The sequence below is a fragment of the Chelmon rostratus genome, chromosome 1 (genome assembly GCF_017976325.1).
Source record: "Chelmon rostratus isolate fCheRos1 chromosome 1, fCheRos1.pri, whole genome shotgun sequence".
Lineage (NCBI taxonomy): Eukaryota > Metazoa > Chordata > Actinopteri > Chaetodontiformes > Chaetodontidae > Chelmon > Chelmon rostratus.
Genome location: NC_055658.1, coordinates 7,997,429 through 8,013,944, shown reverse-complemented (window position 1 = coordinate 8,013,944; position 16,516 = coordinate 7,997,429). Strand labels below are relative to the sequence as shown.

The 16,516-nt window shown below is 41.2% G+C and overlaps 1 protein-coding gene across 2 annotated transcripts in view; it reads left to right on the top strand.

The window, feature by feature from the left end:
• The window catches only part of ntrk3b (neurotrophic tyrosine kinase, receptor, type 3b), a 167,829-nt gene that overhangs the window by 75,505 nt on the left and 75,808 nt on the right, over positions 1-16,516 (top strand). For both annotated transcript variants that reach the window (XM_041935829.1, XM_041935819.1), the window contains exons 5-7: positions 7,113-7,267; positions 7,831-7,973; positions 9,053-9,194. In XM_041935829.1, coding sequence (XP_041791763.1) covers positions 7,113-7,267; positions 7,831-7,973; positions 9,053-9,194 — 440 coding nt within the window. The remainder of the gene's footprint in view (positions 1-7,112; positions 7,268-7,830; positions 7,974-9,052; positions 9,195-16,516) is intronic.

Sequence of the window (16,516 nt, the reverse complement as noted above, 5' to 3'; positions counted from 1 at the left end):
GTTGCCACACATTTTGGCCAGTGTGACAAGAGGAACACCCAGAGCGACTACAGCTACTGCACATCTTCCTGCAGAATTAGCACAAAGCCTGGCATCACAGGAAATACGACCTACAGTCACACCCAGCATCAGTAGCAATGTGGTAAAATGTGCCAAATAAGGCGATTTATTAAACACACAGGATTTAAAAAGCTAAAATAATTCCTGACAACGGTATAAGAAGATGAAGCGGAGCATTCAAGCTGAGATCAAAGCGCGCGGGCAACAATGCAGCATATAGCTTATCGGTGCTTGTGATCCACAGCTCCCCAGCCAAAGCACCTGTGTGTACATTTCCCAGAAAAACAGCCTCTGGTGGTGATCATTAGCTCTCCTCTGGAGTAGCGGGGTGGATCGTTAGCCAGCTTCAAGGAAACACCATGCTGTTAGCTCTCTGTATCTGGGGTCACGCCGCTGTTTGCTTTTATTCTTTTCCAACTCTAATCTGCTCTCCTCCAGACATTTATCAACTTCCAGCTGTCAGTTTGCTGTGTTTTTTTCTTTGTTGTCTCATAACTTGTTTAGACGGTAAAGCTGTAGAATCTCATCATCATGTTACTGTACTGTACAGGCTGGGCACACGAAACGCAGGATTTCAGCTTTCTTATTCAAGTACAATATCCTGCTTTTTATTCTATCTGTACAGCTGCATGTTAGCCCTGATCAGCTCCACCCGGAGGACTAGAGGGTAATGTATAGAGGTGGTGGTTCTTATTAACAATTAACATAATTACAGTATAAAGGGGGAAAGCCTGGGCCGCCCTGTGCCGGTGAGCTTTGATCCCTTGTGGTTAGACTTGCTCAGCAATAAATGAAAACCTTTAACGGTGAAATTATCCTCTGCACCAGCATGCGGGGAGCTACCTGGCTGCGGAGTGAACTCCTCTGTTCTGTATAACTGTAGGTTTAAGGGTCATGAATTTGTTTACATAAATGTGCATGCATTTCAGAACTCTTTGGTTGCCGTGTTGTGCTGCACTGTGTGATATTTTATTTCTAATGGCAATTTAGGTATGTGACTCGCTGAAAAACTTAAGCTTGGTGGGATTTAATTAGGATGATTGTAGTATTTTTAGACTTAGACTTAGACTTTAGGCTTTTCAAACACATGTCGACCTTCACGTTGCTAAACCTAATCACTTCCCCCTCAGAGTGAGAGAGTCAGAGAGCATTTTAAACTCTTTGTTTCATATGTTGTCTCAGCCGCAGGGGGTTGTATCATGTGTGCTTTTAGGTTATAATGTTGTTTGTGAGTAGGTGCAGAGATGGTGATTTTATATTGCCTGGAGTCATCACCATCCCAAACAATCATGTACACTTTTAGCACACGTTTCTCTCAAATCTACAGTGAAATCACCAGACTCACATTCCTCATGGGTCCCTAGCATAAATCAGGAGATATTTATTGATCATGTCATTGCAAGAAATTACTTTAAGAAAGTTGCTCATATCAGGAAAAAGAAGGTGGAAAGGTGTCGCGCATCAGCATTTCCAGGAGCAACTGCAAAAACAATCGCATTCCCCTGCCTTCAGTAATCCTGGCCAATGTCCAAATTGAGGAATAAGATGGAGGAATTACATGGGGGATTTCAGTCATTTATGAGGGTACAGGGATGCTTGTCTCGTGGCATTTATGGAAAACGTACCTTAATAATTCAGGCTCTGAAGCTTCCTTGCATATAAATGGCTTCGGGTCTCCTCTCTGGCTGGATCGGGACAGTGAGGTTACACAGAACTTGAAGGGAGGGGCAGTACGCCTGTACATCAATCGCAGATGGTCCAACAATTTTGCTGTGCAGGAGCAGTTTCCAGACAAAGAGCTCTTATCTGTGTCTGTGAGGCTCTTTTATCTCTCCAGGGAACTCCCTCAGGTGTTTGTTGCCATTGTTTAAATTCATCCTAAGGCCAACGTGGTGGACGCCATCTTTAAAGCGGTACAGAAACTTCAATCGACTTCCCTGATGCCCCCAATATTGTACTGGGAGATTTTAACCACTGCAACTTGAAGAAACAGTTTTTATCAATGTGACAGCTGTCCTGTGCGCCATAATAGAACTCCGGACCTCTATTTGGCTCCATAAAGGGAGCATATAAGTCCAAGGCGGGCGCATTTACAAGACTGTGCTGAGAAGAGAGAAGGTGCACAAAATGCAGGTGAAGGGCTGGAATGAAGATACCTCTCTCGCCTTGTCGGGCTGCTTAAACTGCACACAATGGACAGGGTTCACACAATCCTCACACAGTGCTGATGAGTTAACAGGCGTTGTGTGTAGCTACATCTCCAGAGACAATGTTATTCCCACTAAGGTTGTAAAGATTTTCCCTAACAACAAATCATGGGCCTCTACAGCTCTTAAGGGTCTGATTCGTGGAAGTAAAAATGCTTTTAATGAAGGTGATGTTACTGCGGTTAAGGAAACAAAGAGGGAAATCAAGGCAGAAATGAGAAAGACTAAAATCAGGTACAGAGATGAAACTGAAGCTGAGCTGGGCAGCAACAGTTTGAGGAAAGCCTGGAACAGCATGAAATCTATGACTGGATCTATTGATAAGATAACATAAGATAAAACTTTATTTATCCCCAGCCAGGGAAATTTGGGCAATACAGCAGCATGTGATAGCAGTGGGAAGAAAAATAGCAGCAGAGGTAAAAAACATAAAAAAAAAAACAACTAATAACAAGAGGACTATATTTATGTACATATTACACAAGCAAAATGAAATTTGACTCTATAAAAGAAAAATAAAATATGAGAAAAGCATGTATTGCCCCAATAGCTGTGGAAAAAAGAACAACGTAAGCTGCCTTCAGATTAAAAATAATAATAAATAGATTGATAAAGGCAATGGGAGCATTGACTTGGCTGGTTGTAATCCAGATAAACAGTTGGCTGATGAGTTAAATGCTTTTTATTTAAGACTTGATGATCAAGACTTCACTGATACACTGAATGTGTTAAAGGACAACACTCGGACTCCTCCAGCTTAGGCTGTTATATTAGAAGTGTGGAAAAACACTTGGGACTCACCAAGCCTAGTCCGAGACCTGGTCTGATAATATCTACAGCCAACCTGTGCTGAGCAGCTGTGCAGCACCTTTCATTTCATATTGATGCTATCTCTTCAACAGAGGGTTGCTAACTTATGGAAGCATTCCACAGTTGTCCCAGTAGTTAAGACGAAAACCCCTGGAACATTACATGGCTTCAGGCCAGGAGCGTTGAAATCTTTAATTATGAAGGCACTAGAGAAGCTCATTAAAAAGAAGGTTTTATCGCAGGTGGAGAAATCCCTGGATCCCCTGCAATTTGCTCTCAGGTCTGGCAGAGGTGTGGAGGATGCTACTGTTACTACATTTTCTGTATTGCCACCTAGAGGGCACAAAAGCTCACATTCCTCCCTTTTAGTGCTCTCCAGCCATGTCTATTAGCAGAATAACAGATTAATCCTTTTTGAACTGGATTTTAATCTTGGTTGGATGCTGGACTTCCTGTCTGATGGGTCTGTGTGTGAAGGGAAACGGCTCTTTTCCCAGTCGGCTGTGCCCTTCCACTGCCTCTCCTCATCGTGCACAGTAACGACTGTCGCCACAACCTTACAAACAGACCACCGATCAAGTGTGCGAATGATTCTGTGATTCTTCTTAAAGGGGAGGAGCAACATCATGGGCCTGTGGTCGAAGGCTTTGCGTCCCGGTGTGATGAGTCCTTCCTTTAAGTAAAGGTGTCATAAACAAAGGACCTGATGATGAGCTTCAGACTTCTAATCCTGTACTGACCACCATGAAAGGTGTTGGCAGTGAGTCGCCGGATAGCTAAAAATACTCGGTGTTGTTCTTGATAACAAACATTGTTTTAAATCTCATGCTGCTTCCTTGTCTTTCTTACTGGAGGAAAATGCGTTCTTTTAATGTCTCCACTGAGATGACGGCTCTCTTTCATAGAAGTCTTGTTGAATCAGTTTTGTTCTGCCTTCAGTGTTGCTTGGTCTGGGAATTTGACTCTGGCCAACAAACAAATGCTTGGTACTCTCATCAAAGTTGCTCGTAAGATTAGAGGAAGGTAAACCCAGCTTACAGACCTACATTAACTATAACAAGGTGGAGTGCCAAGATCACAGCGCACAGAGTTTGAACTGTTACCCTCAGGTCATCAGTGGAGGGTGTCCGTTGTGATGATGAAGCAGCATAAATTTTCCTTTGTCACTGCTGCCACTTACATGTTAAACAGTAGATAGTTTTTTTAATGTTTCTGTAGATTGCTTATTTGCACAGATTGCTCAGATTGTTGGGGTTTTTTTTGCACTTTGACCTTGACGCTGAAGGAACTCCTATTTAATCTGTCCACGCCGTCCTGTTGTTTGTCGTCCATCACTGTGTATATTTTTGAACGGTCCTGGTCGTAAGCCAATTTCAGATACTTTGAACTTCAAACAAAATGTGAAAAAAATATGTACTCTGGTACTAATAGTAGGGAACGTAGAGACAAAGTGCAGAGACAGTTGTGGTAAGAGCTTAGATTATTCTGCTAATTTAGGAGCCGCCGTCCATTTCTAAAGGAAGAAATGTTCCATTTAAATAAAATGTGCATAAAGACACAATTGAAGAGCTAACCAAATACATGCAAAACAATCTTAGAGACTTTCTTTTTGGCATCTTGGATACAACTCATTGCCTCAGTATCTCTGAAAACCTGGACGTATGTGTACAAGTCTTTTTAGGAATGATAAAGTATGATCTGCCTGAGAAAATACCTGAAAAGTAGTCAGTCAGTGGTCTGTGTGATCCGTTCTGAGAAAAATATTTTGCTGCATTTGTTCATAACAAAAAGTGCATCTGCAAATGCATTCTGCAGCTCTGTCTTTGTTGTCATGTACATTTCTTCTATTAACCATAAGGGTTTTATTTCATCTTAGATGGACACAGTCATCAGGGAAGAAAAGTGGTTTTGTTGCCTAATGCAACTTCTATACTCAGAAAACAAATCGCAGCTATTGCAGACACATGGAGAATTGTTTCCCTTTTAGATTTGAGTGTTTTGGTGGTTTTTCCTACATTATAAACTGAAAAGATAGAGTAGATGTGGATTTCTTTGCAAGTGGATATGTGTCCCTTCCCTGTAGCGTCCGAGTCAGTTCAGCGAGTGTGCTGTATAGAGTAAATATGAAAAGCTGCTGCTCTGACTACACAATCAGATCCAGTGAGCACTTGATAATAAGCGAGATCCACCTGAGGAAATCTATTCTCATTACTTTATATGGCATAGTGGACATACCACATACATTATTCATGCATCCTGCAATAACTTATTGACCTCTGTCAAGGACATCTGGACGGACATTCATCTTCACAAAATTGGCCAATCACAGCCTCCAAATTGGACATATGCAAAATGCAGAGGTGGCGTATAGTGTTGAATAATGTGACTTTCTGCTGCATGCTGCTGTGAGAATGAAATGTATGCACAGAGGAGCCTAATGATACCTGCCTGCTGCTAATGCAGCCTGAGACTGATCGCCTGAACACTGCATTGACCTTTGACCTTCTCACATTTGAATGCCATGGCGCAGCCTTCACTGTTTTCCTTCTTGTGTGTTAATTTGAATAAATCCACCTATTATATAACATAGTGGTACATCTGTGGTGACTGTCATACATGCCAGAGTTCCCTATATGAGTAGTTGTTTGATTATATAGCTGATTTTTCTCATCGATGTTGTTAATTATATTGTTATTGTTGATATTGTGAAGAATGCTGCTGGTTAGGTTGAGAGTGTTGTCTTAAGATTGTTGTGCTGTTACTAAAGCAGAAGCCGGTGCACAGCTTGATGCAGGAAGCAAACTGAAGTTCATGTTACCTCCAAAACACTCTCAACATGAATGTTTCAACACTTCCAAGTGGTTACAAAGGAGTGTATAAGCATTGTACTGACCTGAGGTCATTAATGCTATCTAATCCTTTTGTCTAATACAGCATGTTATGTGGATGGTTGGAGAAATTGCTGGACATTTAGTTGTAATAATATTAGGACAGTTTCACCTGTTGAACGCCTCTTTGAACAATTTAACTGCTGCATACAGTAGATTTGTTTCTGCACTCAGCTCTTCATAGTATTAGTAGTATTTTGCCACACAGCTGAACGAGAGGCTGCCATTTTAGCATGAAAAATAACTGTAGCTAAAAAGCTGTATTACAGTAATAGCAGCATTTCAAGGTCGGGCTATAGATGTTGCAGTTTCGTTGCGGCGTTAATGAGGATGGGAAAAGGCATCTTTGTTTCAGTCCATATGATAGTCTTTGGTATGTAAACACAGGTGCACACAGACACAACATGGTGCTTTTCAGCTGGTTTTTACAGGAAATTGTGGGACTGAAATCCCTCATATTCAACCCAACAAAACTTGTTGGAGAGACTTCGGTTGTAGACTGCTTTGTCACTGCTACAGCACTATTAATGTTGCTGAAGATATGAACTGAATGCAGCTTGTTGTTGCTACGCTCGGGTCACAGCTTCTATTATTTCTGTTTTTGTTAAGAAAACTCGGCTGTGTATTTCAGTGGCTGGTAGGTGTGTAAAGGAATACAAATGCCAAATTTGGATATGAACAGATCATGCGCCCTGAACAGAGTCTAAAACTTTCAAGCTATTGCAGTGATAACTGACCTGTCACTCAACTGACATCACAAACGCCAACAGATGGACTTCTAGTAGCCAGAGCAGCAGGACTTCACCATGGAGGTGTAGATAGTTTGAAGATGGATATTCAGACTTCAGCAAGCTTCATCCTCAATAACTTTTCATCAGTGTTTACCAGACGTATTGTTCAGCACAGAATAAAGCCTGACTGATGTTATTTTTGCCTCATGATTTGATATTGAAGCCTGGCATTTATGTAACTTGACACAACGAAGGGACCATCTCAAAAATCCAAAATAGCCAAGAGAACTTTTCAAACTTTTGTCCACAGCTTTCTATTTTTTGTCATAAACACCACGTTCATCTGGGACTATACATCATCTATTCCTTGTATGACTGTCATTGCTGATTATGTTGTATCTAATTGTGTCTGAAAGGCGTCTGGATGGCGTGGTGTTTGACTGCGGCTGTGATATCCGCTGGATCCAGCTGTGGCAGCAGAGAGGGGAGGCCGGGCTCCACACACAGCAGCTCTACTGCAAGAACGGAGCCTCCAAGATACGACTGCACAACATGTACATCCACAACTGTGGTAAGACGAGGGGAGGAGGTGGAAGGGGAGGAGGGAGGGTGTGAAGTGCATTCAAAAAAGAGGAAAAGAAAAAGGAAGCAGCAGGGGGGAAGGGGAAGAAAGGGGGAGAGCAAAGGAGAGGGGAAAAAGTAGAGGGTTAAAAGGATGGCAGGAGACAGGAAAAGCAGGAGAAGGAGGAAAAGGGTTAAAGGTGAAATGGAGGAAAGAGAAGAGGAGCAGCGAGATGCGTGGAGGAGGTGTGACAGAGTTCAGAGGGTGAATCTGATGTGAGGAGCTGTGTGTGGATCCTGACAGAGGCTGTAGACTCTGCAGTATTATCTCCTGGTGGTGACTCATCGCTGTGACATCTAATGTGTGTGACTGTGTGAGTGAGTGTGTCTCTGCGTCCCCTTTCCTCCTTTGTACTAATTTTGTTACATTAATGGAAAGTGATTAATTGATTTGGTGTGAAAATATGTAGACACAGGCAGTGACAGGTGCATATTAACGTGAACATACACCGTGTGCGTATGTGTGCATTTGCATGTGTGTGTGTGTGTGTGTGTGTGTGTGTGGGTTTGCAGACTTACCAGAGATCAGCGTGAGCCACAGCAGTGTGTTGGTGATGGAGGGCGACAATGTGACGGTGAGCTGCAATGGATCCGGATCACCGCTGCCTGAAGTGGACTGGACTGTCAGCGGCCTGCACTCCATCAACACACACCTGGTCAGACAACCATTATATGTTGTCTGCATTGAAAAAAAGCATGTCATACAGGACATATTTCTATGCACTGTATGACTGTATTATTAGATTGGTAATACTAATGCAACAGTGTGTAAGTAGCATTTTAATCTTGCAGCTGGTGGAATCAACCGTGCGGATGACTGGCGCTTCATTTAACCAATTAAATGCTGAAAATGGGGATATGTGGCTTCATTTGCAGCCAAATCAATGAATTCAGTGCAACTAGGGATATTACTAGAATTAGAAATTATATTTTATTAAATGTGATGAATATGTAAACCAATTTAAAGATATATAGCCATAATCTAAATATAGATAATAATCTAGATAAATATAGTTAATAGCATTTTTGTGGAGTATGCCCACACATACCATTAGAACAATATTGTATGTCTGCAATTAGTTATGTATTATAGGTTACCATGATGATCTGCCACCAACCTTCATAATAAACTACCTTCATGAGACTGAAGGGCCTGGATTGAACCCACAGTGAGTCGGCTAACCTGTTAATCTAGCCCCCTGAGACAGAACAAGAGATAAACAGCACGGGGAGAACAGCAGTGTCGGAAATGGCTGCGTGCTGTATTTGTCATCTGTGTCTTTACTTTCAGTGACTTTACAGATGAAAGTTACCTCAGCCTCAGGCTTGATGTTTTAGGGGAGACGGATACTGTAGCTCATCGGGATGAGAGGGGTGTCGGGAACCTGGGAAGCATAAGCATTGTATTTGGTTATCTAAAGGCGAAAAGCTATGAATCAGTCAGTCCAATTAGTGCTAAAATTTACAGTACAACATATCACTCTTTACATTGTTGCTGCAATTGCAGTCTGTCAGTAGTAAAATCAGACTAAATCACTACCGTGCTTAATTCTCACTGGCAGTGTGTGCGCCCTTACTTTATTCTATTTTATTCAATCAGTCAATGATGAATGTTAATTTTAATTAAGTAAATAAAGATTTAAACCCCAGCAATATAATTATGTCTGTTATATATCCTTCACATACCTGAATATCTCTCTTTTCTCTGTCTGTTTCTCTCATTCTCCTTCTCTAGTCAAATGTGTACTGGCCCAACATCCACTCTATCAACCTGACTCTTTTCAACATGAGCCGAGATGACAACAACTTCCAGCTGTCCTGCATTGCGGAGAACGTTGTGGGCATGACCAACTCCTCCATTCAGCTCAACGTACAATGTGAGTTGGATTTCTCCGATGATTAAATTTCGGGAAACTCAGCCATGCACTGCGAAGAAGACAAGGGTCACGCTGTTTGCTACATCAGAACAAATGATGAACTTTTCAAATTTACATTACTGGTTCTCCTGTCAGATTACCTGCTTCTGCCTCATGCATATTGTTGCAAAAAATTGCATCGCAATAAGAAAATACTATTCCCTTGGAATGATTATGTCCTGCGTTGTTGTAAGATACAGAGTTCATATGCCCATGTGCTATGTGAAGATTCTGACAAATTTGTTTAGTTAATCTTTTGAATTGCAGGCATTTGTGTTTAAAATCATCAGGGTTCATAGAGGGACATCTCAAATACCTCTAGGAATCTCAAATACCTTTTCTTGTAAATTAAATTCAGTCGCTTTGCCCAAGGTGTGTATGCCTACATACCAGCAATGTCAACTAGAAGGGCTTTTTATACCAAAATGTTAGCTTAATCATAAAGTGAACCTTCAGTGATATCACCCCTTGGTGTGACTGGGTTAATAATTGACCCCAGGTACTCAGTTTCTGGGATTTTACATTGTAGCTACAGGTTAATACGTTGATGAACATATTTTTGTAATATCATAACTGTTACATTAAGCACCAGGGTTGCTACAGGGCGCAGTTTATTAGCCTACAGTTAAAAGATATGTTAATCTTCCTAGTTAAGTATGTTAGCATGCTAATATTTGCTAACCAGCTCTAAACACAAACTGCAGCTGAGACTGATGGGAATGTCATTAGCTTAATGATGATGATGGCTCAAGTTTAAGGGATCACCAAAGTTATTACAGTTCACATGAATATCTACACCAAATTGCACAGCATTCCATCCAATACCTGTCAAGACACTTCATGCCAAATGTCAACCTCATGGTGACACTAGAGAAAATGTGAGGTATTTCAGTCTGGATCTACGAGTTGAACTGATGAAACGACATTGTCTCCGCTGGATCCATGATGCTAAATGTGGAGTCACTAGGCGTTAGGCCAGGGTCCATCAACCATGCATACAACCATATCATCAGTTCAGTCACCACAACGTCTGTATGGTCTCAATCAATAGTCGCGTTTCTTGAACATTACATCTTATTTGCTCACTCTTCATGAATGCTCTGAAATGTAAAAGTATGTTTCTCTGTTCTTAAAGGCAGTGATCATCAGTGAACCCCACTAGCACAGTGGTTGCTTGGAATTAAATCTTGTTGCCAACCACATCTTATCCAGATTAGAAATTAAAATTTGAAAAAAACTTTCAGTGATGAAGTGATATTTGTACAGTTTACAGCTTCATTGTCGGTCTTCTGCCAGTCAATTATTTTGTGAGGCGTAACACCAATGTCCTGCAGCTACTGTAACTATTTGGATAGGGCCAAGACAAGGCGGCCTGGCTGGGTCGAGAGAGTTAATGTGCTGGCTGTGAATTTGACTGACAATAGTGAAGAGCTAACACCAGCCAGAGGTAATAATGTGTGATAATATGTGCCAACCCTGTCCACTAAAAAATACATTCATATTGCCCTTATTTGCAATTGCAAATTATGGGGATGCAGTGTTGCCTGAGCATGAGGAAATTTTCTGTCTGCAAAATGCATTTCTTATGTTGTCTGTACAATATATAACTCCCACAGAAGAACATTTCATATTGACATTAAGCCAACTCGAAGCCTCGGGGAAAGATTGTTTTGTGTGTTGAATGAAAGAATTAATCCTGACGTGAAGGACAAGCTATGTGTTGATTTTTTCAATATTTAAACAAAATCATGATTTTTTCCTATCCTTCAAGCTGCTATAACCAATATTTTTATGTTAACTAAGAATCAAGCGAGTATCTGTAATGAGAAAGGGGTCGCTCAGAGTAAGAAAGCCACAGATAATTAGGACCCAACTCTGCACTTCCCCTGAGCTGTACAAAGCATTTTAACATCTTTCAGCTCATTGTTTTGTTTTTCTGGCCCGTAGCTTTGCTGTTTTAGTTCAGGCGGCAAACAACTGTTTCCAGCAAAAAACTCTAATATGCTGACTGTGCACTACTTACACTGAACTAGTGACAAAGCTAGCAATTAGCTTGTCAACATAGTGCAGCATTTGAAGGCTAAAGAGCCAAATATTTCCCTCTGGAGATAGTGGAGAGCAGTATTGGAAAAACATTCATCTGGTGACTGTGATAATGCTCCAAGTCCACTTGATGTGCAACTTTAAAGGCGATAGTACAGTAAGTCTGTTTGAAGCTTGTTTCTGCTGCCCCCAAGAGGCTAATCAATCGGTTAATGCAAGTTTAAGTGGTTTTGTAGTCTAAACTTAAACACATAGGATGCAGGACCTGTGTTAGAAGGCCAGAGGCCCAAATTCATAAAGGGCAATTTTTGCAAATGATTCAATGAATATATACCTAAGTTTACTACTTAGACCCATGACAGAGGTTGGTTTGAGCACTGCTGCCTGATAAATGATCCAAACAAAGAAGTATAATGTATTTCAGTAACTGTGAACTCTTAACTATAGCTCTGTGGACAACTGGACAACATTAAGACTACTGTGGTGTGATGGGACACACTTGTTCAGTGGACAGGACACAAGAACTCAGCCATAGTCCACTGACTCTCATATTACTATCAAGAAGTATCAGTGCTAACGGTAGCTAGTTGACATCTTTCAAGCTGCTAAAGAGTTCAGGCCTAGAGAGACCTGACCTGCCGAATAGTTACACTTTGTTTGTCTCGTCACACTGACTGACTCGGTGCTGACTGTCGATTGCATATGCATGTGTAAATGCGAGAAGTTCCACTTGCTTGCGGCCCTTCACCATAAAGGCTTACAGTTCGGCTCACAGCGGCAGGAGGGGGAGTGGGTATTGCCCCGGAGCACAAATCTCCACACCCGATATTCTGATTCAATCAATATACCTGCTCGGCAGGGCAGGCTGTGTGCAGGAATGTATTTAATAACTTTTTTAAAAGGAAGTGCTTTATGCCTGTGTATGTCTTGTAGGCGAAATGGCTGTCTGTGCAGATTTCCAGCTGTTTTAATAAACAGCTTGTTTACTTACTGACTGTATTGCCACAGTATTGTTTAGTCACCTCAGATTATCTTGAATCAGTAACAATTCACTTGCAACTGACTTTTAGTGTAACTAGACAAAATCTGGCCAACAGGAAAGAACAACACTGTAAAAATGAATAAAAAATGCTTACATAGAACGTAGTTGGTACAGTGCGAATGCTTGGGGCCAAGAACACTACATAGTTTTCTTTTGCACTAGATGTCTTTCATGTCTATGTTGGGGACTGAAGTCTATCTTGTATTAATGACACAGACAGTCTAAGAGAATAATTTACAACAAGGGGGAAAAAAAATCCTTTATCAAGCAGAACAGCCAAATTATGCAGGTACATTTAGAATGCAATGAGGTGTTGCACAGTTACAAACCAAGTGAAATTGATGTAGCCAATTAGCAAGAATATAGCCTCCAGCCCACATGAAAGCTCAGCCTTGATCTGAGCGGAAAGAATGAAGGAAAAAAAAAATCCTCAGCAATGATAAAGAAATGATCTGGTAAGCATCAGAATGTTCCTCTAATATCCAGACCATGAATTACAGCATATACCTCCGCTCTTACACAAGTTTACCCTGTGGATTGGCCCTGGGCACATTTGGGACAGACTATATTCAAAGCCAATATTTATTGAAGGTGCCTGACACTTTTCTCTTAGTAGCAAGCTTGTTGTTGTAGCGCACAAGCTATTGTGGCTGTTTGCAATGCATCACGCTGCAGGACAGGGGAGATTTGTCACCAATTCAAACACTCCCTACTGGAGCAGGGCTGCTAAGGACCATGCTAGAATGACAGATTGACGATGAAACATGTAGTCTTCAGGGCTTCCTCCGCATGGACACTCTATGGATGTACTTCTCCAGGCATTTTTTTTCTGTTGACACTCTCTGCTGGTGCTGCAAATTAACTTATTAATTTTTCACCACATGCTCTGATGGTAATTACATTTCCTCCCCTGTGCAGCCTATTGTCTCTGGAAATGTCATAAAATAGCTTAAACTGCTGCTCTGATTAGGGAGTAATCTGATTGACAGTGAAATTACCAGCCGTCAAGTAACATTCTCTGCATTCAAAGATGAATTCCCTATTTTAGTGAAACTGTAATTAACCACAATGCAAATTCTGCAGACCAATTGTCCTGCTGCTGTCGGGAACAACAGTAGCCCTACAGCATTGTGGACTCGCATAACTTACTGTTTTTTCCTGTGGTCCTATATGCACTATTTTGGTCTTTACTAAGCACAAGGCACCGACTAACGCCTGGGTTAGTAGTTCTGTTCCCTCAGTGGCTAAGTGAAGGCATTAGTTCTTATGTAATTATTGAGGAAATTAGGTGATTGCATCCCTCCAGACACTCTGTGTAATATCACTATGCTGCCTCTTACAGGTTAAAATCTTAATCACAATGTGGTTCAACCCAGAGGGAATATGTGACAGTATCTGTCCCATGAAACTGTTGCCTCCCCTGTCACCGCCAGCCATGATGTCCTATCTGTAGTCTGGCTGGAACATGGCATTTGAAATATGCCACCAGTGTTACCACAAGATAACATTGCACAGCTAGCCTTGTATTCAGTGTTCTAACAGATCAAAGGCATGTATTTATCAAAGCTTGTCATCTGCATGAGCTCCACGAGGACACCACGTTGTTATAGACCAGTATGGAGTGCCGCACTGATTTGTATTGTATTGACTGAGACTGGGCTGACAGCCACGCTGCGGGGAAAATGGATCGGTCCCTAACTGTCCATCAACGAGAGAATTTCTTTTTTTCCCTCTTTTCTCTTTTCCTCTCTCTCTGTCTTTAGCCTGCACAGCTATATACCGCCCTCACTTTATGCCCATCTTCCTCCCTCCTCTCTTTCTTTTCTCTTTCTTCCTGCGCTCAAAATCACAGCTCTGCACACGCCCCCACACCAACACGTTCACACACACACATGCCATAGCCTTTAGTTCAGTTGAGTGACTTTATTGTCACTATTGTCTTGTAGGAACAATATCACCGAAGCAAATTATGAACTGACAGCTTTCAAACACTAATAAATACTTTACTCTTCTTTTTACGGGACGATCATTTGGTTTGAAAACATGAACAATCCGCTACAACATCATAATAACCAGAGCTTACTTTTATTATCAATGTATCCGACAATGATTTAGAAATTCATCGATCACAGTTTATAGCTATTTATTAATGCAAAGCACAAGTGAAGTGTCTACAATTTTGGGTTGGGTTATGTTAGAAAAGAACCAGTTCGTATGAGAAATTGTCAGACCACATTGAAAATCCAAAGTGTCTACACCATGTTCTGAACGTCCTCACTGGAAGGTGGGGTGAAATGCTGGTCGTGCATGGTTCTATGACATTTAATTGATTGCAAAATTTATTAGGGCTTTGCACTGCAAAAGTACATTATCAGCTAAGACAGGCAGTGCATTATAACTTCATCTCGGTCCTGTCTTGCAGGCACCTATTTTAGGCACTGTCAACTATTAAATGGATTGCCATTAAACTTTGTACAGACATTAATGTTACCCAGAGCATGAATCCTACTGACTTTGGTGCAAACCCGTCAACCCTCCTGCTTTAACCCGGGATTATCCGGTATTTTCCCCTTCTCCCTTAGCTGTAGCATCTAATGAAGAGCGGTCACAGACAAGACGAAGAAGAAGGATATGCATAGAAGGCATATGAAAAATATGCCCCATAGATTTTAGTGGATCACACAGAGGGAACAGCGACAAGTCTGCCATGCACAAACACACCCAAGAGGCACAGAAACAGGCTCCACCAATGACTGCATTCATACTATCTCTGCCATCCATTGTCAGAATCACCCTCTCCTACCAATTGTCTCTCTCATCAGCAGCCTCTCAAAATCACAGCTGAATCATAAAGTGATGTGTGAACTGTCCTTTGAATAGTACATATTTAAACCAAGTGCTGGATGTATCTGTACTTAAGTGTTTTCATTTCTGTGATGCAGGGATGTTCACAGCATTTCACTTTCAACCAGGTATCAGACTCAAACCACCTGACTGTAGTCACTTCATGTTGGAACTAGTTAACTCAATCCTTGTTGCTCTAAAAAAATTAAAGCACATTGTTGCCTAGTTGTGATTTTAGGTTTCACTGTGTACCCTTGTCTAAATAGGGGGTATGTTGTAAAAGGTATGTGGACATCTGTGGCGGGGTGCCAGAAAATTTCCCTTATTTTCAAGTCTCACTGTTGTAGGTATGCTTTGGTCATCTAATGACCCATCATCTAGTGCCACCATGAGGTTGACATTTGTGGTTTTCAACCAAATATCACAACAAATATAGGAAGAATTTGCATGAAATTTGCTTCAGACATTTATATGTCCCTGAGGATGAGTTCTAATATATATATCATATAGTGCCATCACTTGTCCAGTATTTTTATTTTCACACGTATTAAGACAACATATAAGCCTGATTCCAAAGAAGTCAGGATGCTGTGTGAAACATAAAAAAAGCAGAATGTGACAATTTGCTGATCCCCTTTGACAGATGCTCAATTGAAAACAGTACAAAGACAATATATTTAATGTTTTACCTCATCAGCTTAATTGATTTTTGTAAATATCTGCTTATCCTGAATTTGATGCAGCAAAATGTTTCAAACAAGTTGGGACAGGAGCAACTAAAGATTGGGAAAGTTGTGGAATGCTCCAAAAACACCTATTTGGAACATTCCACAGGTAAACAGGTTGATTGGTAACAGGTGATAGTGTCATGATTGGGTATGAAAGGAGCATCCTGGAAAGGCTCAGTCGTTCACAAGCGAGGATGGAGCGAGGTTCACCACTTTGTGAACACATGACTGTATAAAGAATGTTACTGCATGGGCTCAGGAACACTTTACAACCAATTTTTTTGGAATTGGGGTTGTACTTACATTTCCATCAGCCGGCTCAGCTGCACTTTGTGTTTTGCACTAATTAGCAAATGTTAGCATGCTAACATGCTAAATTTGATGGTGAACATGGTAAAAAAAAAAAATCCACACTGTTAACATTGGCATGCGAGCATGTTAGTCTGTTTTGTGTACTGTTCTTACACTAATAGGAACTTGGCAGGTACGTAGACAATGCAATGGGTCATCGGTATGGGGGAGTCAATAGGGGCCCGACAACATTTTGCTCTGGGGCCTTCAAAGAGGTTATGTAAATCCAAGGGCACCAAGCCTGTGATCATCAAATACTTGGTGTATGTAATTAA